This window comes from Gorilla gorilla, chromosome 4 (genome assembly GCF_029281585.2).
Source record: "Gorilla gorilla gorilla isolate KB3781 chromosome 4, NHGRI_mGorGor1-v2.1_pri, whole genome shotgun sequence".
NCBI classification, from domain to species: domain Eukaryota; kingdom Metazoa; phylum Chordata; class Mammalia; order Primates; family Hominidae; genus Gorilla; species Gorilla gorilla.
The window spans coordinates 63,543,174-63,565,617 of NC_073228.2; the positions used below are offsets into that span (position 1 = coordinate 63,543,174).

At 41.9% G+C, this 22,444-nt stretch overlaps 1 protein-coding gene and 1 pseudogene across 6 annotated transcripts in view; both read right to left on the reverse strand.

Moving 5' to 3' along the window:
- Positions 1–656: 656 nt before the first annotated feature.
- TAOK1 (TAO kinase 1) overlaps positions 657–22,444 on the reverse strand; it is a 160,303-nt gene continuing 138,515 nt past the window's right edge. For 5 of the 6 annotated variants that reach the window (XM_031011033.3, XM_063705863.1, XM_055388589.2 and 2 more), the window contains 3 exons: positions 22,148–22,360; positions 18,280–18,462; positions 657–10,025 (listed from right to left, as the gene is read on the reverse strand). In XM_031011033.3, the coding sequence (XP_030866893.1) occupies positions 9,564–10,025; positions 18,280–18,462; positions 22,148–22,360 (858 nt within the window). In that variant the 3' untranslated portion in view covers positions 657–9,563. Of the gene's footprint in view, positions 10,026–18,273; positions 18,463–22,147; positions 22,361–22,444 lie in introns of those variants that run through there. The other variant, XM_055388590.2, reaches the window with a different exon arrangement.
- LOC115934905 (uncharacterized) lies at positions 8,807–8,962 on the reverse strand (annotated as a pseudogene).

The following is a 22,444-nucleotide window of genomic DNA, read 5'->3' on the forward strand; positions in this document are numbered from 1 at the left end:
TGTATCGGCGTTGTAGTTATGCAGACCACAAGGTAGAAATAAAATGTAAGAACTTACATCAAGCAGTCAGAATTTCAACTAGAATAATCTCACACCCAGAACACAATAGGCCACTTCACTCTGGGCAGACAGAAGGCGAGCCAATTAGACTAGAGGGTTTATATATATATATATATATATATATATATATATATATATATATTTTTTGAGACAGAGTCTCGCTGTCACCCAGGCTGGAGTGCAGTGACACGATCTCGGCTCACTGCAAACTCCGCCTCCTGGGTTCAAGTGATTCTCCTGCCTCAGCCTCCGGAGTAGCTGGGATTACAGGCACCCGCCACCACACCCAGCTAATTTTTGCATTTTTAGTAGAGACAGGGTTTCGCCATGTTGGCCAGGTTGGTCTCGAACTCCTGACCTCAGGTGATCCACCAAACTTGGCCTCCCAAAGTGCTGGGATTACAGGTGCAAGCCACCGCACCCGGACGAGGGTTTATGTCTTTTATCAGATGGTACACTCTTACCATCTGAGTGGTAATCCCATTTTTGTAACCCCAACATTCAGCACACTGCCTAAGGTTCAGTAATTATCCAATAGTCACTCAATAGAGTTTATCTTCATGGGAATAAAATTGCTTAAAAAAACTGGACAGACACTGTGTACTAAAATTACTTTATTACAGTTGATTTTTTTAAACATTTCCTTTGCTATGATACAAAGGATACTTACAAACAAAATATTACATATGACCTTGTTTTCGCTCTTATGTTCTGACAACTTGGTAACAGCTTTTAATGCACAATCTATACAATTAATACAGGTTATATATGAACTATAAGGTATGCTGAACCAGAAGAATACTGACAATATACTGTACAATAAGCCTTACCAGTTAGTGCTGTGGACCATTTATACCAAAAGGAAAATGCACATCTGTACAGTCACCTTTACCAGCTGGTGCTGACAGAGAGGGAGAGGATTCTTCCCCAATGCAACCCTTGATAAGCCTCCACTGTGAGCGTCTGTTTGGTCCAAAAATCGAGAGGACAATGTGTATTTAAAATTAGTTATTGGTAAAGTGGTAGAACATCACACTTTCGACACGATACTCTCTCAAAAAAGTATCAGTCCCAGTTTTAAAAGACCACAAGTTCTTTGTCCACTATGAAAACCCTACAGGCTCAGGGGGTTTGGGAGATGAGAAGATGAAGGCTGCCAAAAAAGGAGGCAAGAAACCAAGCCAAAATCTAGGTCTTGCAAAATCATCATTTTTCCCTTCACCAAAGGGAACTAGAAATGTACAAATTCATTGATGAACCTCAATGATAGCATATCAGTTAGCTGATAACCCTCATTTTATCTGGACCCCTGACTTGTGGGAATAACTAAAATACATTGTGGATAACAGATACCACTTTTAGAAAGGAACCTCTTGCTTAATTAACATATTCCCTTTAGCCACCACAGCTGGTCCTGGGCTACTACAGGTGTGCATTCATCACTCAATGGTCTACTCAGAAATGATAAGGTTACAGCTTTTTTTCTTTTCTTTTTTTTTTAAATAAAAAAGCAATTGACTGAAGCATTTTCTTTTTTTAGGTAAATAGCAAAAATAAAAATAAAAACCAACCCTGGCATTTGCACAAATAATGCAAATGGAGTGATATGGCCTTTAAGGAAGGAGTTAGTAGAAAGGAAGAGGGAAGTGAAGAAAATCCAGAGAAAATGATGTACTAATTTCTTTCTTTTAAAAAATTTCTACATGTGCAAAAAAATCATGCTGTTTGAGGAAAACAAAGGGAAATGAGTATATAAAACTAAAAACATAAATATGTTTGGGTGACTGGTAAAAGTAGAAACCAACCTGGGTTACAAAAAGGATTATACATTCAAGATGCTCTTAAACCCAGTGGGATAACTTATGTTAAAACTGTGTTAATAGTTACGTTAAAAATCTCAAGTTTGTTTTTAAATCTTCACAATACAAGCAAAGCTGTTTTAAAATATACACTATACATATTTCTCATAGTCTCTTCAACCTCATTAATGCGCATTAGGCTTTTTCATATACTAAAACAAGGGGGTTCTGAAAGCGAAATTGCTCATAGTAACCCATCCATTATTTTAAATGGTTGTCTTAAGTTTTAAGCGGGCTAAAAAACTTTAGCAGACTTACATAAATAGAATTTAGCAACACAAGTGTTAATTAAAAAAACTCTAAAGCATTTACAAATTATCAGATTGGAACAGTCCGGGGAAGTTATGTGCACTATACTTTAAATGTTATTTACATCCGACCATTGCTTTTGCAAAAAAGTTCCCTAAAAAATAAAAAAACAAAACAAAACAAAACAAATTTGGAGAATTAACCTGTTCTAGCAGAGAAGGATCATAAAAGAAAAGGTAAAATGAGAACAAAATTATCTTCTAATAGAAACCCCACACATCCTTCTCTTTTCTTGGATTTTACCCTATGAAACCACCTGCAGCTCCTAATAGGCTCATATATAAGGTGTCAAGGTGTGATAAAATACCTTTTCAGATAAATTACTGGCCTTAAGAGGACTTTTTTTTTTTTTTTTTTGAAATGTTTTCCCACCTTGTGTCTCTAGCTTGGATTATTCTTGGACACATGTAATTAATTGGAGGGGCACTCCTAAATAGGCACAATTCCCATTTAATGTGGAATAAAAGGCATAAAATGCTGTTAGGAAGAAGGGTGGTGGTTTCTTTGATATTGTGAAATGCAAAGAAGGACAGCAGCACATTTGGAATGGGAACCAAAAGAGAGCTGTCTGGCAATACACCAGGACAGCCAACATCTTTGTAAGTTATATATAAACTTGTCTATGACAAAGGAAAAAGTGTTGGAAGGGTTCCAATAGCCCCCGGGTTTTTGGATACGAGACAAATGGTCACATAGACCACCCAGAATCTGCAAATGTTGGGCAGTTACATCCTTTAAAGTCACATAATTCAGTCCATGACCATGTGCAATTTACGGTAACAATGTTCATGCCCACGCAATGTTATTTGGGGCTCAGAAAAAGCAAAATGTGCCACTGAGAGAAACCTGTTCCCTATATAACTGGTCTTCATGCTTTCAAGTGGCCCTAATATACCTTGGATACTAAGCCAAGCCATGCAAAAGCAAAGAGCACACACTTTTCATTAACACTGGTATCTCATTTCTAAACCACTGACCTCAGAGTTGCCATGGAAACATATTAACACGAGTACTGAAAGCATACAACTGAGGGTTCACGGATTTCTAAGAAATGCATTTCCCTTGTCTATGTTCATCAGCCTTTAATACTTTGGCTACAAGGCATATCAGAGAAAGGGAGGTTAAATTGGGTAATGACAAAAGAACATATGTAACTCTGGAAATAGGAAAAATGTTCCAGAAATGGGATCAATGTGCCAGCAATAAGCATAGTTCATTTCATTTGAAAATTCAGTTAAAGAGCCCAATAAACAGTTCCAAACCATGTTATCACCTGCATAATTTACATAAACATTAAAACACTTGCACTTTATAGACAAAACACACTTTTGTAAACATGGCCACTGGGGGAGAGAGGCTCCCTACCTCATTCATGATTGAGGACATGTGATCATTTATATTAAATAAAATTATTTCACTGCAAAAGATCTCAAACCTGACCATGATTAAGCTTCATTTCCCCCTGTTTAACATTTAAGTATTAATTCTAAAAATATCACCTAGGATGGTTTCAGGGTTAGATGCTAGGACCACAACTGGTAATGACAGCAACTTCTCTCTAGCTGGCACAGACCTATAAACTTTAGTACAAAAACAAAAAAAATACAGAAACTAGGTCAATTTGTTAGCTACATATTTACAGATAATTACATGATTTTTCACTCACAAGTACTGAACACTTTGAGTGAAAGAAAACTGTGCAGGTTGAATTACCCGTACTTTGGGGGGAATTCTGGGTATCAAGATACCCTTTTTCATTCATTCAAAAGTCTCATCTTCTCTCCACTTTTTCATGACAAACTACCTACAGATGTTCAGATTAGTATATCCAGTGGGCATCCTGGTGTTTCAGTGAGGATTAACCTTTTTCTCTATTTAAAGAATTCCTTGTATATTTAGAAACAAAACAATACAATCACACAGACATATATACAAAAAAAAATACACCTCTGAAACTTCAAAAAGTTTAGATTGCTGGGAAACAGTTAACAGTGATGGTGACATAGTAAATGGCTCCCCAGTTTTAATTCTCTGCCTTTATTTTCTTTAAAGGATATCTATCTTTGGGTGGGTAGGAAGTGCAAGTTTAAGAAACCCACAACAGGCAGATAAGGTGCATACTAATTTATATATTTCTTATGATCTAAAGACTACCGTTAAGCTAAATGGAGTCTCTTCCCTTGTATGAGTGAAATTTTGGAAATCTGAATACGAACAAGGAGGAAAACATTAGTCAACATGACTTTAAAGGGAACTACCGGAATTCAGCAGAAAATATAAATGCACAATAAAGGAAGAGTTCTCAGCTTCACTTTCTTTTTCTAGACAGTGTTTAATAAAACTTACTTCTTTACAAATTAATAGTCATTTCCAATGCAGACCTATTGTAGTGATTTCATAAAAGTGCAGACAACATAACCAGACACAGCAAAACAGACTTCAATCAGTAGTCCTTGCATACAAGAGGCAAGTCCGCTAAGTGTACAGCCAACTCTTCATCCTTTAAGGGATCTGAGGATGGGAAACTTCCAGTTCTTAAAAACTAAGAGTGAGTGAGTCTCTTTTAAAAGGCAATGCTACAACCTGGTTGGGGGCACTATCATGTTAGATGGGGGAAAACAAAATAGATAATTTTTCTTCAATAATGGTCTGTATTTTGGTAAACAGCTCAAAGATGACAGCCCAAGTTTTGACATTGCTCTTGGAGAAGGCTCTTTTCTATCTAAGACAAGAGAACCTCTTCTTCCATCATTATAGGAGATTCACACTTATATACCTTAAATATATTATTTTTTGATTTGAATACAGAAGACACTTCACATTGTGAGCATAGGACAAAATGCAGGACCATATAAATCTCCAAGGAAAAAGTTAATGTGTTGGGGCAAATCTCTACTTGAATAGTAGTGGCTCAGAAGTGGTGGAAGGTGCACAGCGAACTTACTATTAGCAAGCAAGAAGAGGCAGGTAAAGGGAGAAAGCCCCTCACCCAATACCAAATCCTTCTCTCCCAGTGGCCATTTCCTGTTGATTTTACAGTTCAGGAGAATCTTAGATGCTTTAGCAGTAATTCCTTTCTTGGCTGTTTTGATCCTCAGCAAAGTATATAATTATTAGTATTAATGGAGTAAAAAAAGTAAGAGGATCAATGGTATCACTACTAAGAAATACATATAGAAAGCACATAAAGATTGTGTGATTTATTGGTTCTTTTTCTTATCATCTTTGCAGAGGAATCACCATCAGTGTTCTTACTTTCCATGGTTCATTTCTCTCTGCATTACTTACCGTTTATTGCATCACAACACAAACTCACAGAAACACTAACTGGCTCCTTCCCCAGCACCATTTTACTGCATTGCAACTTATGATTCCAAATTTTACTTAATGTCCTCTCCACTCACACAAGTGCTAAGAGGGGATTAAAAAGGAAAAGACTGCATCTAATGACCACCTTCTCATAAACATCAACGCAGAGTACTCATTCTTAAGAAACACATGCATTCTTGCCTTAACTGAGGACTGAAATAAAAAAACCAAACAAAAATAACAGAACTTTTAAGTGCCCTGATGGAAATGTACAGTATGAGTTACATCCATCCATCTATACACACATACAGACACTCATATGTATATACAATATATACATACAAATGATAATAGCTATATCAAAAAATGTGCATATTTAATACAGTTTTAAAAAGCCAGTAGATCATGGTATAATACAATTTATTTCCACTAGTGAATGGCACAAATGGAGAAATGCAAAGGAGGTGTTTCAAGTACAATGAAGTCATTTTTCACAGGTGAAAATAAATAGTATTATTCCAGTGTCCAACATAATGTATTCTACAAAAGTTTAAAATGCCAGACATTTAGTACTTACAGAAATAGAAAGTTACTAAAGTCTGCTTTATGGTCTCAAAAAGACACTCATAGAGTTTTCAATTTTTGAAAAGGGGGTGAGAAAAAAATTGGTGGAAGCAGGAGGGAGTGTCCAGGATAGTTTCTTTAGTGTACTGAATGTTTACCTGATGTCTAGGCAACCAAAAATCATAATGACTATGCTAAAATGTTCCATTTACCAACAAATCCTTGACCTAGAGTACTAAGCATATTACACCAGTGTGTGTGGCTTCAAATACAAGACTCTTTATCTCTAGGTATTGAAATGGCGAATAATAATTGCAGCTCTGAAAATATAATATAAACACATTTTTCAGATAGCATTATACAAATAAAAATACTTTTGGATACTAGAATTTGGGGTTAGAGCTGACTTCAATAAGGGGAGGAAAAATATGTGCAAAGGGAAGGGAGCTCAATTTGGAATAATATATTTCAAAGTATGTGGCTTTGCATTTTTAAAATGCTAACCAAAAAAAATGGGAGATAGAGTGACCCCAAGGAACTTTTTACAGCCAGCCTCTGGATACCAGATATAGCATTTACAACTTCTCATATGCTAGACAAATTTTCCATACTTTTAATTTTCTTAAAGACATATAGTGAGTGAACACCAACACTGGGAAGGAGGTAGTGTTAATTTGATCAAATATTGATATTTCCCCACTGATTCAGAAAGTGCTTGCTCTTTCTCTAGGATATCTCAAAACCCTTCCAATTTTTCTGCTACAAGCTTTACTCTATGATGGTTCCTACTATGTATGAGATTCCTCAGAAGCTAGATCTCACAAACATATACAAACCAATTAATTTGAATCATTTTTTGCAAACTGTATATACTTTAAAGTTAACTTAATGATAAAATCCAGGTATAGTCATGACCTACATGTAAAACTGGTGGCCAAACAAATACATTAGATACAAAACCCTACTGGAGATCTGAATGGACTCAGTAACTCTCAATTTGACTAATTTAAGTCCACAATTGGACTTTAAAATGTACCACCAATAATATTTTGGGTTTGAAAGAGTTTTTGTATGCAAAAGTGATCTGCTTCCCTATTCCACCCATCCAGTAGTACAGAGCAGCCAGATCTATGAATAATTTTTAAGGGTATCAAATTGTATTTTTGACATTTTATTAAATTCTAAAGCTCTCTCTTGTCATTTTACACCAAATAAGTAATTTCTCAATTTGTTGGAAATGCTATAATACCTGAATGCAAAAAAGATACTGAGACGACTAAAAGTCCCTTTCACTGATATTACAAGTACATGTCATGTCATGTTTACCTAAAAACCGGTGACCTGGAGCATGGGCTGAAAGAACAACACATAAGAGTGCTTCTTGAAACACTGCCTAAAATTTTGTGTGAACTCTATGGTGATCTTGGTTTTAAAAACATTTACATTAAAACATTAATTTTCTTCCAGTTTCCTTAAAATGAATCCCAGAAACTCCTACAGGTGAGGATTCATGGCAACTCGACTGACATACCTGGGAAAGACTTAAAATTTGGTTGAGAAAACCAGGACTTCAACAGTGATAGATTGATTACTGTTTGGTCATTAGTTTGGTCTAGGCAAAGAGTGCCATTGAGAGGGACTTAGAGAGTTCTACCTTGGAGCCCTCTGACTATAGGAAAAGCAGGATCCAGAGTTAGCAGCAAGGATTCTTCAAGACAACTTGGAAGGGAGCAGGACAATAACTTGTAAGAAACTCTGATTTGTCACTGAAAAGGATATTTTTCTTCAAGTCATACTCACAGCTTCCTACCCACCTCCAACACAATTTCTATACAAGAAATGGAAAACCAAGAAAATAACTGACTTTTTAGCATTGGGTTCATCCTTCATTGTACAACAAAACATAACAAAACAAAACATGTGCCCCCTGAAAAATAAGAGTTAGCTTTCGTCAAGAGATTCCCTGACCACTATAACTTATTTTACTTTTTTTTTTTTAATTGGCCAAACTTCCTAGTTCCTTTTCAGTAGTACTTTAGCACTGAGGCTTGAGACTTGTGGAAGTGGTGTTTCCTATTGTGTGATGTTAACTTGATGCCAAATGGTCACTAAGTCTCAACGAACTAGAAGTTTGTAAAGTACTGCAGCAATGAAAACAGCAATTAAAAATAGAGGACCTGCACATGCAGCAAAATCTACAGTGGTGATGAAGATTAGTCAGCAGCTGGTAAAGTCATTGGCTCAGTGACTCCTGGTTCACTGTGGCAACTAAACATTTAAATAATTGGCTATTCTACTTGTAAACAGAAAATCACATAAGCCAAAAGGAGATAACAATTATGTCTATGTAGTGTGACGAGAATTTCAATAGATGGCAATTTGCAAATATGGCATCAAACACCTCCGGCATTTGATTTGTATTGGCTATATGTCTTTGTTTTTGTACAAAGTAAAAGTACTGTTTAGGGTCTTGGGCATTATAGAGCTTAGCTAGGATAAGATATCACAGTATAAGCAACAAAACGTCAGGACATGTAAGCTTTATCTCCTCACTCTGCTGCGGGACATACCCACCATATATGAACTTTCAGGGCCCCTCTCACCCTTCTGGTCTTCCCCATTGAAGGCTCACAGGTTTGTTAATGCAATCCCCACACAACTTGTGATCTCCTTAAGTACCCCCATCTTATCATAATACAAAGAAGGCACAATTGAATGGACAAAAGTCACTCACAAGCCTATGACGCATTCAGGAAAAAAAAAAAAACTAAGTTGTTTTCTACTTTCTGAAAAAGTCAATGAAGTCCTTTAGTGTTCATGGATTTCTACACTTGATCTTAGCCAAAAGGCCGAGAAGCAATGTGTTCATGGATTTCTGCTTTCTTTTTTTAGTCCAAATGAGGCTGAGAAGTCAGATCAATTTAATAACAAATAAATACACTGGTGAGGCAATGCAGGTGTGTACCAGTAATAACTTATTTCAACATATGCTGCCTGCTGTGAGTGGCTCATAAGAATTTGGGATATGGGATAAAAAGGCTTTAGATCTTTTCAGAAACTTCTTAGGATACAGACACCCAAAAGTGATAACTGAAGCCATTTTGCTATGTTCTATTTTTGCAGTGTTCAGAAAAATCCCCTATCTAGCCAATTCTTTTCACCACATGCATAATATATGTGTATGTGTGTGTATATATATATGTACACACATACACATTTATTTTTAATATCAACTCCACTTTTCAAAATTTCCCCAAAAAACAAACAAACCCGGCAGCCAAGTACTATGACATCCCAATTAGTAAACACAAAACAGAACGCTTTACAAAAATGAATAAAATATACCATATGCACTCAGCTTCCACACTGTAGTACCCAAGTGAGGAGGCTGCTGTGACGATGTCTGTAGGCAGTTTCTTTTGGCAGACAGCTCCAGCGGAATTGCCACTCTCAATTATTAAGTTATGTATAAGACATGTGTGACCCATTGGATATTTGTGAAGTGACACTCGTGCTTCTGCTCATGCCCTGCTCCGTCCGTCCCCCAGAAGCTGTCCGCCTCAGAGCCTGGGGGCTATTGCGGACTCCCATACTGCTACCTCGAGGTACCCCTTGCATTGGCCCTGAAGGGTGACCCCATGGCTGGGGTCCACCTTGCATTGGATGGCCCCAAGCTTGTGGTGGGCCACCCATGGGATGACCCCAGTGAGGTCCTGGACCCCCAGTAGGGTTGTGTGACCAACCAGAAGCTCCCGGGTAGCTGTGGCTGAATGCCTCAGGGGAGAGATTAGAAAGGACCATATTACTAAAACCTAGTCTCATGCTTTCAGAGTCAAAAGCTTCAATCTCTCTGGCTTGACGTTCCAACAGGCTTCGTATTCGTTCTGTGCGCTCATTCTGCAAAGCCAACATCTCTTCTTCAATCTGTTGGAGATTGGACGAAGGAAGAAAAATGAAAGCCAATTTATTATTTTTAAGTCTATAAAGAAAGGAAGCAATAATTATTCAGCTTTGAAGTGGCTATTTTATGGATGTATATTTGTCCATGAGTTTCAAATTTTATTTAAACTTTTTCCCTTTATTAAAAAATTTTTAAAGTTTTTATATATTCGGGGGTACAACTGCAGATTTTTTTACATGCATATATTGCGTAGTGGTGAAGTCTGGGCTTTTAGTGTACCCATAACTTGAATAGGGAACACTATACCCAATAGGTAATTTTTCAACCCTCACTCATCTCCCACCCTCCCACCTTCTGTAGTCTCTAGTGTCTATTATTTCATGCTATGGATATACATTTAAAAATCAAGGCCGGGCGCGGTGGCTCACGCCTGTAGTCCCAGCACTTTGGGAGGCTGATGCGGGCGGATCATGAGGTCAGGAGATCGAGACCATCCTGGCTAACACGGTGAAACCCCGTGTCTACTAAAAATACAAAAAATTAGCCGGGCATGGTGGTGGCAGGCCCCTGTAGTCCCAGCTACTCAGGAGGCTGAGGCAGGAGAATGGTGTGAACCCGGGAGGTGAAGCTTGCAGTGAGCCGAGATCGCGCCACTGCACTCCAGCCTGGGCGACAGAGCGAGACTCCGTCTCACAAAAAAAATACAAAATAAAATAAAATAAAAAAATAAAAAGAGATGTCCCTTAGGAATCAGCATAATTTATATTTTTAAAATGTGTAAAATCAAGTTCCTTTTTTTTTTGAGATGGAGTCTTGCACTGTCGCCTGGGCTGGAGTGGAATGTCACTATCTCAGCTCACTGCAACCTCCGCATCCTGGGTTCAAGCGATTCTCTAGCCTCAGCCTCCCATGTAGCTGGGATTACAGGCATGTGCTACCACATCCAGCTAATTTTTGTATTTTTAGTAGAGATGGGGTTTCACCATGTTGGCAAGGCTGATCTTGAACTGCTGACCTCAGATGATCCTCCCGCCTCAGCCTCCCAAAGTGCTGGGATTGAGGATTTGAGATAATAGGGGAAATTTAGACATGCATTTAAAAATTATTATGAATTCTGTTAGATATCACAGTGGAATTATGATTACATTAAAGTCAAAAGTCCTATCTGGCCCGGGCGCGGTGGATCACGCCCATAATCTCAGCACTTTGGGAGGCTGAGGCGGGTAGATCACTTGAGGTCAGAAGTTCGAGACCAGCCTGGCCAACATGGTGAAACCCCATCTCTACTAAAAATACAAAAATTAGCCAGGCGCGGTGGCACACGTCTGTAATCCCTGCTTCTTGGGAGGCTGAGGCAGGAGAATCACTTGAACCTGGCAGGCAGAGGCTGCAGTGAGCAGAGATCACACCACTGCACTCCAGCCTGGGCGACAGACTGAGACTCCATCTCAAAACAAACAAACAAATAAACAAAACAAAAATTTTTTTCATGGGAAGCAAATACAAATAAAAAATTGCAATAGAATGGGTTAAGATATTTATAAGGTACTACAGAAATAAAAAACGTATCAAGGCCAGGCGTGGTGGCTCATGCCTAGTAATCTCAACATTTTGGGAGGCCGAGGTGGGTGGATCACTTCAGGTCAGGAGTTTGAGACCAGCCTGGCCAAGATGGTGAAACCTCGTCTCTACTAAAAATACAAAAATTGGCCGGGCGCAGTGGCTCACGCCTGTAATCCCAGCACTTTGGGAGGCTGAGGCAGGCAGATCACTTGAGGTTGGGAGTTCGAGACCAGCCTGACCAACATGGAGAAACCCCGTCTCTAGTAAAAATACAAAATTAGCCGGGCGTGGCGGCACATGCCTGTAATCCCAGCTACTCGGGAGGCTGAAGCAGAAGAATCGCTTGAACCTAGGAGGTGGAGGTTGCAGTGAGACGAGATAGCACCATTGCACTCAAGCCTGGGCAAAAAGAGTGAAACTCCGTCTCAAAACAAAAATAAAAACAAAAACAAAAAACAAACAACCCAAAAACAAAAAGAAAAATTAGCCGGGAGTGGTGGCAGGTGCCTGTAATCCCAGCTACTCAGGAGTCTGAGGCAGGAGAATCACTTGAACCTGGGAGGCGAAGGTTGCAGTGAGCCAAGATGGGGCTACTGCACTCCAGCCTGGGCAATAGAATGGGACTTAGTCTCAAAAACAACAACAACAACAAAAAAAAAAAAAACAGAAAAAAGCATTGAACGGTTTGCTCTATAGGGGAGGAAAAGTGGAGCAAATAAGTCTCAAAGAAGATGGTACAGACATACAGACACTTGGTATCTTTCCCTGAGAAGAATATTCCATGTGTAAGTCCTCCTTCAACCTTCATAAAAAATGCCTAATGCCTCTTTAATAACATGTTTTAGAATAACAATTTTCAAACTCTTCTGACTCCAGTCCATCCTGGCCTGTTTGTAATTTCTCCCAAACATTTCTTATTTTATCATTTCTCCATGCCTTTACACATTCCTTGTGTTTCTGGTTAACCTATTCTTCCTTCAGAAAGCACTCTTTATACCATCTCCCTAAGATTTCTTTGCCCCACTTTCCCTCCGCTATAGAGTAAATCACTCCTATACTTTTGTATTTCTGCTATACTTTATAAATCTGTTATTATATTTTGCCACATTCTACTGCAATTTTTGCTTTTTTTTGAGACAGGGTCTTGCTCTGTCACCCAGGCTGGAGTGCAGTGGCACGATCGTGGCTCGCTGCAACCTCCACCTCCCAGGCTCAGGCTATCCTCCCACCTTATCCTCCTGGGTAACTGGGTATTTCTACTAAAAATACAAAAATTGGCCGGGCGCGGTGGCTCACGCCTGTAATCCCAAGAGCTTTGGGAGGCTGAGGTACGAGGATCACCTGAGGTCGGGAGTTTGAGACCAGCCTGACCAACATGGAGAAATCCCATCTCTAGTAAAAATACATGATTAGCCGGGCATGGTGGCACATGCCTGTAATCCCAGCTACTCGGGAGGCTGAAGCAGGAGAACTGCTTGAACCTGGGAGCCGGAGGTTGCAGTGAGCCGAGAGAGTGCCATTGCACTCCAGTGTGGGTAACAAGAGTGAAACTCCGTCTCAAAAAAACAAAAAACAAAACAAAACAAAAAACAGGCATGCACCACCACACCCAGCTAATTTTTTGTATTTTTGGTAGAGAGGAGGTTTCACCATGTTGCCTAGGCTGCTCTCAAACTCCTGATCTCAAGCGATCCGGCCTCTTCTGCAATTTTTTGTTTCCTACGCAAAAATATGTTTGTTTGTTGTTTTCTGAGACAGGGTCTGGTCTGTTGCCCAGGCTGGAGTGCAGTGGTGCAATCTTGGCTCACTGCAACCTCTACCTCCCAGGTTCAAGCAATCCTCCACACCCCAGCCTCCAGAGGAGCTGGTACTACAGGCGCACACCACTATATCCAACTAATTTTTGTATTTTTTTTTTGTAGAGACGGGGTTCCACTATGTTGCCAAGGCTGGTCTCAAACTCCTGAGCACCAAGTGATCCACCCCACTCGGCCTTCCGAAGTGCTGGGATTACAGTGTAAACCACTGCACCCACCCCCAAATTTTAATTCTTACTTAAAAACACTACTAACCATGATGTTAATACTAAGTGAAATCTTGAGAGAAAATTAAATGAGATGATTAAAAAAAGGTCATTTATACTCTGGAAATGCTACTTTTCATATATATATTTCACATATAATTTAACATTTATAGTTGTGTTGTTATCTAAAAATTTAATGTAAATGAAGGATGAGAAACATTGAAACAAGACTTCATGTACATGTGAGGCTCATTTTGTCTCAAACTAAATGAACAATTTTTGGTTCACTTGGAGACTTACAACAATCTTCAAAAAGAATGATTTTTCATCTAGAATCAACTAACATTCACTCCAGTTCCATTTCTATTTATTTTCAGATGTCTCCTTCTTATCTGTATGTACAACCGGCAAGCATAAAGTGCAGAAATCACAGCTTTTAGGATTTTACAAAGTTTTTGTAGAGAGGTACAGGGTCTTAGTGATTGCTAATTGACCCCAGCCTGCCTTGTAGTCACATACTTCGCTTGAAAGGCAAAATATTAGCCATAAAAACCAAGTAACATCTTGAAGTACTATAGATGTACCATCCTATTGTTCTTTTACTCTTTTAAATACTAAATAATTGTATGCATTTTTCCATTATGAAATGAATAAAACCATATTTTAAAAAAGAAACAGAGAAAAAAATCAACCTATCACATTAACATAGCCACTACTAACATTACTTCCAGTAGGATTTGTCTTTTAAAATTTTGTTCAACACACCATAAACATTTTTCCATATTAATACTGGTTTTGCAGACATCATTTAAATGGCTGAATAAGATTTTTTTATTGGCTTGGCCATGTTTACCTTTTTTTTTTTTTTTTTTGAGATGGAGTCTTGCTCTGTCGCCAGGCTGGAGTGCAGTGGCGTGATCTCAGCTCACTGCAATCTCTGCCTCCCAGGTTGAAGCGATTCCCTTGCCTCAGCCTCCCGAGTAGCTGGAATTACAGGCACGCACCACCATGCCAAGCTAATTTTTGTATTTTTAGTAGAGACGGGGTTTCACCACGTTGGCCAGGCTGGTCTTGAACTCCTGACCTTGTGATCTGCCTGCCTCAGCCTCCCAAAGTGCTGGGATTACAGGTGTGAGCCGCTGCACCCAGCCGTATCTCTATTTTAAATAGTTACGTTGTTTTAAACTATTATAAAGTTGTTATAATTAACATATTTATGCAGTTTTTTTTTCCTGTAATTTGGATTTCTTTTCCTTTTTTCCTGTAATTTGGATTTCTTTTCCTCAAAGTTTTAAACACTTAACATTTACAAGGCTAAATATACAACTCCAGGCGCAGTGGCTCATGCCTGTAATCCCAACACTTTGGGAGGCCGAGGTGGGCAGATTGCTTGAGCCTAGGAGTTTGAGACCAGCCTGGGCAACATGGAGAAACCCCATTTCTATCCTTGCCCACTCCAAAAAAAAAAAAAAAAATCAGTGGTCATGGTGGTGCATGCCTGTAGTTGTGAGGCTGAGGTGGGAGGACCGCTTGAGCCTTGGGAAATGGAGAACGCAGTGAGCTGAGATTGTACCACTGGACTCCAGCCTGGGCAACAGAGTGAGACTCTGTAGACACTTGAAAAAAAACAAACAAGTATATATACACCCAACTCCAAATTGCTTTCCAAGATGTATTAACACTGTATAAAAGTGTCACTGTACTTCACCAATGAGTACTGATTTTATGCCTGCATTGTAATGGCTTTGTATTAACATGCAGTTTTTGGTTAGGATATTAAATAAGACTAAGATGCTAATTAGTGCTGTTTAACTGTTAACCACTAGGTGGAGCTAAAATTATAACCATACTTTAATAGTGCCAATATTTCTCTCATAACACCATTCTTGAAATATTATAGGGAGTTTTCCATTTAGTGATAATACTGAATCCTAAGAGAGAACTTTAGATTAAATTTTAAATATAAAAGATGTAATGAGACGGCCGGGCACTGTGGCTCACGCCTGTAATCCCAGCATTTTGGGAGGCCGAGGCAGGCGGATCACGAGGTCAGGAGATCGAGACCATCCTGGCTAACACGGTGAAACCCTGTCTCTACTGAAAATACAAAAAAATTAGCCAGGCGTGGTGGTGGGCACCTGTAGTCCCAGGTACTCGGGAGGCTGAGGCAGGAGAATGGCGTAAACCCGGGAGGTGGAGCTTGCAGTGAGCAGAGATCACGCCACTGTACTCGAGCCTGGGCCACACAGCCAGACTCCGTCTCAAAAAAAAAAAAAAAAGTTTGAATGACACGGATTTAGGAAATTTGCACATGGAAGAAGCTATATTTTTCAAGATTTATGTTTCTATCTTTCTCATCTTATTTATTTATTTATTTATTTTTTGAGATGGAGTCTTGCTCTGTTGCCCAGGCTGGAGTGCAGTGGCGTGATCTTGGATCACTGCAAGCTCCGCCTCCCAGGTTCACGCCATTCTCTTGCCTCAGCCTCCCAAGTAGTTGGGACTATAGGCACCCGCCATCATGCCCGGGTTAATTTTTTGTATTTTTAGTAGAGACGGGGTTTCACCGTGTTAGCCAGGATGGTTTCGATCTCCCCTGACCTCGTGATCCGCCTGCCTTGGCCTCCCAAAGTGCTGGGATTACAGGCGTGAGCCACCATGCCCCGGCCTCTCATCTTATTTTTTGAGACAGAGTCTCGCTCTGTTGCCCAGGCTGGAGTGCAGTGGCGCCATCTTGGCTCACTGCAACCTCTGCCTCCCAGATTCAAGGGATTCTCCTGCCTCAACCTCTGGAGTAGCTGGGATTACAGGCGCCTGCCACCACGCCTGGTTAATTTTTGTATTTTCAGTAGAGATGGTGTTTCACTATGTTGGCCAGGCTGGTCTTGAACTCCTGACCACAGGCGATCCGCCCCTCAACCCTCGGCCTCCCAAAGTGCTGGGATTACAGGCGTGAGCCACTGTGCCTGGCCTTATCTTTCTCATCTTGAATGAGAAATAAAATTGAGATAATATTTAGATGCAAATACCTCTCAAAGAAGCCAGTAATAAAGACAGCTGTGCTAGAGAAATAGTAACATCTTATATCTTATTTAGGTGATTTTTTTAAAGATTTTTTTTTTTTTTTGAGACAGGGTCTCGCTTTGTAACCCAGGCTGGAGTGCAGTGGCATGATCTCAGCTCACTGCAGCCTCAACCTCCTGGGCTCAAGCGATCCTCTCACCTAAACCTCCCTAGTCGCTGGGACTATAGGTGTGTGCCACCACACTTGGCCAATTTTTGTATTTTTTGTAGAGGCAGGGTTTTGCCATGTTGCCCAGGCTGGTCTTGAACTCCTGAGCTCAAGCGATCTGCTTGCCTCCGCCTCCCAAGTGCTGGGATTACAGGCATGAGCCACAACACCTGGTTTAAAAGATATTTTTCACTTTAATAAGGCATTCTATTTTTATCACAGGAACTATAGGAAATAGAGGAAAAATCTACAGGCCTATGGTCCAGAAACAATGACAACTTTAGGAAGATCATTAGGTAAGTATTAAATGCGATAACCGATGGACCTCAGACTACATCAGCTGTTGGGAATTTAAGACTCAAGAGTTCTGGAATGTATCTCTGAATCCTGGATACAATTGATAATCGACCACTGTTTTATTTATTTATTTATTTATTTATTTATTTATTTATTTATTTATTTATTTTGAGACAGGATCTTGCCCTGTTGCCCAGGCTAGAGTGCAGTGGTGCAGCCATGGCTTACTGAAGCCTCAACCTTCTAGGCTCAATCCATCTTCCCACCTCAGCCTCCCAAGTAGCTGGGACCACAGGAGTGAGCCACCACACTCAGCTAATTTTTAAATATTTGTAGAGATAGGGTCTCCCTGTGTTGCCCAGGCTGGTCTCGAACTCCTGGGCTCAGACGATCTTCCCGCCTTGGCTTCCCAAAGTGCTGGGAGGCCTAAGCCCAGCCTAATCTACCACTTCTTGCAACAAATGCCTTTCTTCTCTTTACCTCTCAAAATCTTCTGTCCATCGCCCTTTCCCTAATACACACACACACACACACCTTAGTATCCTGAAGGATGGAAATTTGGGGATTCTAGTTCTATTTTCCAATATATCTGACAAGAATAATTCAGAAAAAGTAAAGATGTGCATCTAGAAATAACATTTTTTCAGCCTGACTTTTCACCTGTGTGGAACTGATTTTACCTTCTGTCCCTCAGTAATCCTCTACCAATCTGTATAGCTCCAGGCCAAGGATGTATGAGTAAGGTAAATATTCCTGATCCTTTGTCCCTGGCTCTCTCAGGCAATTAATGCAGCTCTCTTTCTTCGCTAGTTAAGTCTTTCTCCAACCTCCTTAGGTAGAGCAAGCTAGGAACGCAGAAGTGAGGAAAATGGAGCCATATCTGCTACTCTCAAATTCAACTGACTGTCTTCACACACCCATATCTTTTCTCTAGCAATTACTACTTAATTATATTCCCTTGATTTCTGGAGCTCATTAATGATAAGGTTCATCAGTGAATCAGTAATTTTAAAGAAAAATCTGCTGCCATAACTAGAATTCAGGAAATGTGGTATTGTGAAAAAAATCTAATGTGACCTCTGCCAACATGAAAATATATTTATAAAACGTTTCTGACAAAAGCTAATTCGAAAACAATGATTTTTCCTTTTATTACTTATACCTTTTGTTCTAAGAGTGCCCTCCGGAGGGAGACCCTCTGTTCAAGCTCGCGAAGCTCTCGATCATGTTGTGCCTCAGCTTGCATCTTGATTTTGCTCTGATATGCATTCAACAGCTCCAGTTCCTGCTGCAGCTGCATCTTCAAAACCTGGCACTCTGCTTCCTGTGCTTCATCCAAACGCAGCTGAGACAGAGAGAGAGAGAGAGAAAAAAAAGATATATCCTAATGTTAGCTATCAATTCATGACCTATGGAAAGGAGGAGGAGTGTTAGAAGACAGACTACTCTTTTTTAGTTTAGACAATTTTTCTCTCTTGTATCTTGGAGTAAACATCTCTGAAAAAGAAACACAGAATAACCAATAATATCGGTATGAAGATAAAGCTATCATAAGCTATTTGGAAGATGCCTGAATAACCATATTTTTCTTAAGAAAAACCTAGAATCCCCTCTCCTTCTCCCTCTCCCCCTCCCCCTGCCTCTCCCTCTCCCCATGGTCTCCCTCTCCCTCTCTTTCCACGGTCTCCCTCTGATGCCAAGCCGAAGCTGGACTGTACTGCTGCCATCTCGGCTCACTGCAACCTCCTTGCCTGATTCTCCTGCCTCAGCCTGCCGAGCCACACGCCGCCACGCCTGACTGGTTTTCATATTTTTTTTGGTGGAGACGGGGTTTCGCTGTGTTGGCCGGGCTGGTCTCCAGCTCCTAACCGCGAGTGATCAGCCAGCCTCCGCCTCCCGAGGTGCCGGGATTGCAGACGGAGTCTCGTTCACTCAGTGCTCAATGGTGCCCAGGCTGGAGTGCAGTGGCGTGATCTCGGCTCGCTACAACCTCCACCTCCCAGCCGCCTGCCTTGGCCTCCCAAAGTGCCGAGATTGCAGCCTCTGCCCAGCCGCCACCCCGTCTGGGAAGTGAGGAGCGTCTCTGCCTGGCCGCCCATCGTCTGGGATGTGAGGAGCCCCTCTGCCTGGCTGCCCAGTCTGGAAAGTGAGGAACGTCTCTGCCCGGCCGCCATCCCATCTAGGAAGTGAGGAGCGCCTCTTCCCAGCCGCCATCCCATCTAGGAAGTGAGGAGCGTCTCTGCCCGGCCGCCCATGATCTGAGATGTGGGGAGCGCCTCTGCCCCGCCGCCCCGTCTGGGATGTGAGGAGCCCCTCCGCCCGGCAGCCGCCCCATCTGAGAAGTGAGGAGCCCCTCTGCCCGGCAGCCACCCCGTCTGGGAAGTGAGGAGCGTCTCCGCCCGGCAGCCACCCCATCTGGGAGGGAGGTGGGGGTCAGCCCCCGCCAGGCCAGCCGCCCCGTCTGGGAGGGAGGTGGGGGTCAGCCCCCGCCAGGCCAGCCGCCCCGTCCAGGAGGGAGGTGGGGGGGGGGTCAGCCCCCGCCCGGCCACCCGCCCCGTCCGGGAGGGAGGTGGGGGGGTCAGCCCCCGGCCCGGCCAGCCGCCTCGTCTGGGAGGGAGGGGTGGGGGTCAGCCCCCTGCCCGGCCAGCCGCCCCGTCCAGGAGGGAGGCGGGGGGTCAGCCCCCCACCTGGCCAGCCGCCCCATCGGGGAGGTGAGGGGCGCCTCTGCCCGGCCGCCCCTACTGGGAAGTGAGGAGCCCCTCTGCCCTGCCACCACCCCGTCTGGGAGGTGTACCCAACAGCTCATTGAGAACGGGCCATGATGATAATGGCGGTTTTGTGGAATAGAAAGGGGGGAAAGGTGGGGAAAAGATTGAGAAATCAGATGGTTGCCATGTCTGTGTAGAAAGAAGTAGACATGGGAGACTTTTCATTTTGTTCTGTACTAAGAAAAATTCTTCTGCCTTGGGATCCTGTTGATCTGTGACCTTACCCCCAACCCTGTGCTCTCCGAAACATGTGCTGTGTCCACTCAGGGTTAAATGGATTAAGGGCGGTGCAAGATGTACTTTGTTAAACAGATGCTTGAAGGCAGCGTGCTCCTTAAGAGTCACCACCACTCCCTAATCTCAAGTACCCAGGGACACAAACACTGGGAAGGCCACAGGGTCCTCTGCCTAGGAAAACCAGAGACCTTTGTTCACTTGTTTATCTGCTGACCTTCCCTCCACTACTGTCCTATGACCCTGCCAAATCCCCCTCTGCGAGAAACACCCAAGAATGATCAAAAAAAAAAAAAAAAAAGAAAGAAAAACCTAGAATCTCATTAGATCTCTGAATCTCTTCCTCTCTAGTGGAAATAAGTATAGAACAAAGACCAGCAAACTATAGTCTACAAGCAAAGTATGGGCAGGCGCCTGTTTTGTTATTTTTTACAGCCCATGAGCTAAGAGTGGTGTTTTCATTTTGAAAGGGTTACATATTGCCGGGCGCGGTGGCTCACACCTGTAATCCCAGCACTTTGGGAGGCTGAGGCGGGCGGATCACAAGGTCAGGAGGTTGAGACCATCCTGGCTAACACGGTGAAACCCCGTCTCCACTAAAAATACAAAAAATTAGCTGGGCTTGGTGGCATGCGCCTGTAGTCTCAGCTATTCGGGAGGCTGAGGCAGGAGAATGGCGTGAACCCGGGAGGCGGAGCTTGCAGGGAGCCGAGATCGTGCCACTGCACTCCAGCCTGGATAACAGAGCAAGACTCCGTCTCAAAAAAAAAAAAAAAAAAAAAGAAAGGGTTACATCTTAAGCAGTTATATAAGTACCCACATAATAGCCTTAGTTTTGCCTCCTGCCTAAAAAGTCTTATCTGGCCCTGTTTTTTTTTTTTCTGAGACGGAGTCTCGTTTTGTTGCCCAGGCTGGAGTGCAATGGCGCAATCTCGGCTCACTGCAACCTCTGCCCCCGGGGTTCAGGTGATTCTCCCGCCTCCGCCTCCAGAGTAGCTGGGATTATGGGCGCCCACCACCACGCCTGGCTAATTTTTGTATTTTTAGTAGAGACGAGGTTTCGCCATGTTGGGCAGGCTGCTCTCGAATTCTTGACCTCAGGTGATCCACCTGCCTAGGCTTTCCAAAGTGCTTGGATTACAGGCGTGAGCCACTGCGCGCAGCCTTATCTGGACCTTTAAAAAAAAGTTTACGAAGCTCTTATATAGAAAATATTTTGCGCCTGTAATCTCAGCTACTCGGGAGGCCAAGGACGGAGAATCCCTTGAACTCGGGAGGCGGAGGTTGCAGTGAGCTGAGATCGCACTACTGCAATCCAGCCTGGGCGACAGGGCAAAATTCCATCTAAAAAAATAAATAAATAAATAAATAAATTTGTAGCCGGGCGTGGTGGCTCATGCCTGTAATCCCAGCACTTTGGGAGGCCGAGGCGGGCAGATCACGAGGTCAGGAGATCGAGACCATCCTGGCTAACACGGTGAAACCCCGTCTCTACTAAAAATACAAAAAAAAAAAATTAGCCGGGCATAGTGGCAGGTGCCTGTAGTCCCAGCTACTTGGGAGGCTGAGGCAGGAGAATGGCGTGAACCCAGGAGGCGGAGCTTGCAGTGAGCCGAGATCGCGCCACTGGACTCCAGCCTGGGTGACAGAGCAAGACTCCGTCTCAAAAAAAAAAAAAAAAAAAAATTGTATTTGTACTCAAACACAACCATTTTTATTCCCATTATAATCATACCTTTTGCTCACTGCTTCCCAAAGCTGCTATTCTTATCTCAATAAGGTGTTAGGATCTGTGCTGGCAGGGAGCCTATTTAGAACCTCATGTCTAAATGTATCAATGAGAATTCTACATGCATCATGACATTTTCAAGCAATGTTGAGAACAGGAAGAAAATGAACCACCACCACATTTCCCAAGCTTCAGGAGAGCTATCATTTCCAACTAGTACTTTAATTGCTGTGATTTCATTCAGGTGGTGGAAGAAAAGGGGCACTAAATTTATTTTGCCCAAAAAAAAGCAAACTCACGGCTTGTGTGGAGAGCATTTCATTAATGCTGTGATCATACTGCTCAGCCAAGATAGCTAATTTCCGGGTCTGTTCCTCCTTGAGCCGTTTCAGAACAGCTTTGTGCTCACTCTTTGGTGTAGTCTCCAGCAGGTGATTTCTTAATGCTTTGTACTGTCTGGTTTGGATTTTGCAGGTATCCTGAAACTGCTTTTTTATTTGGAGTTCTTTAGACTGGGAAGAAAAAAAATACATTTATGTAAGTTGTAACGAAAGGCATTTGGTATATGGTATGCTTACATACACGAAAATAAAGGC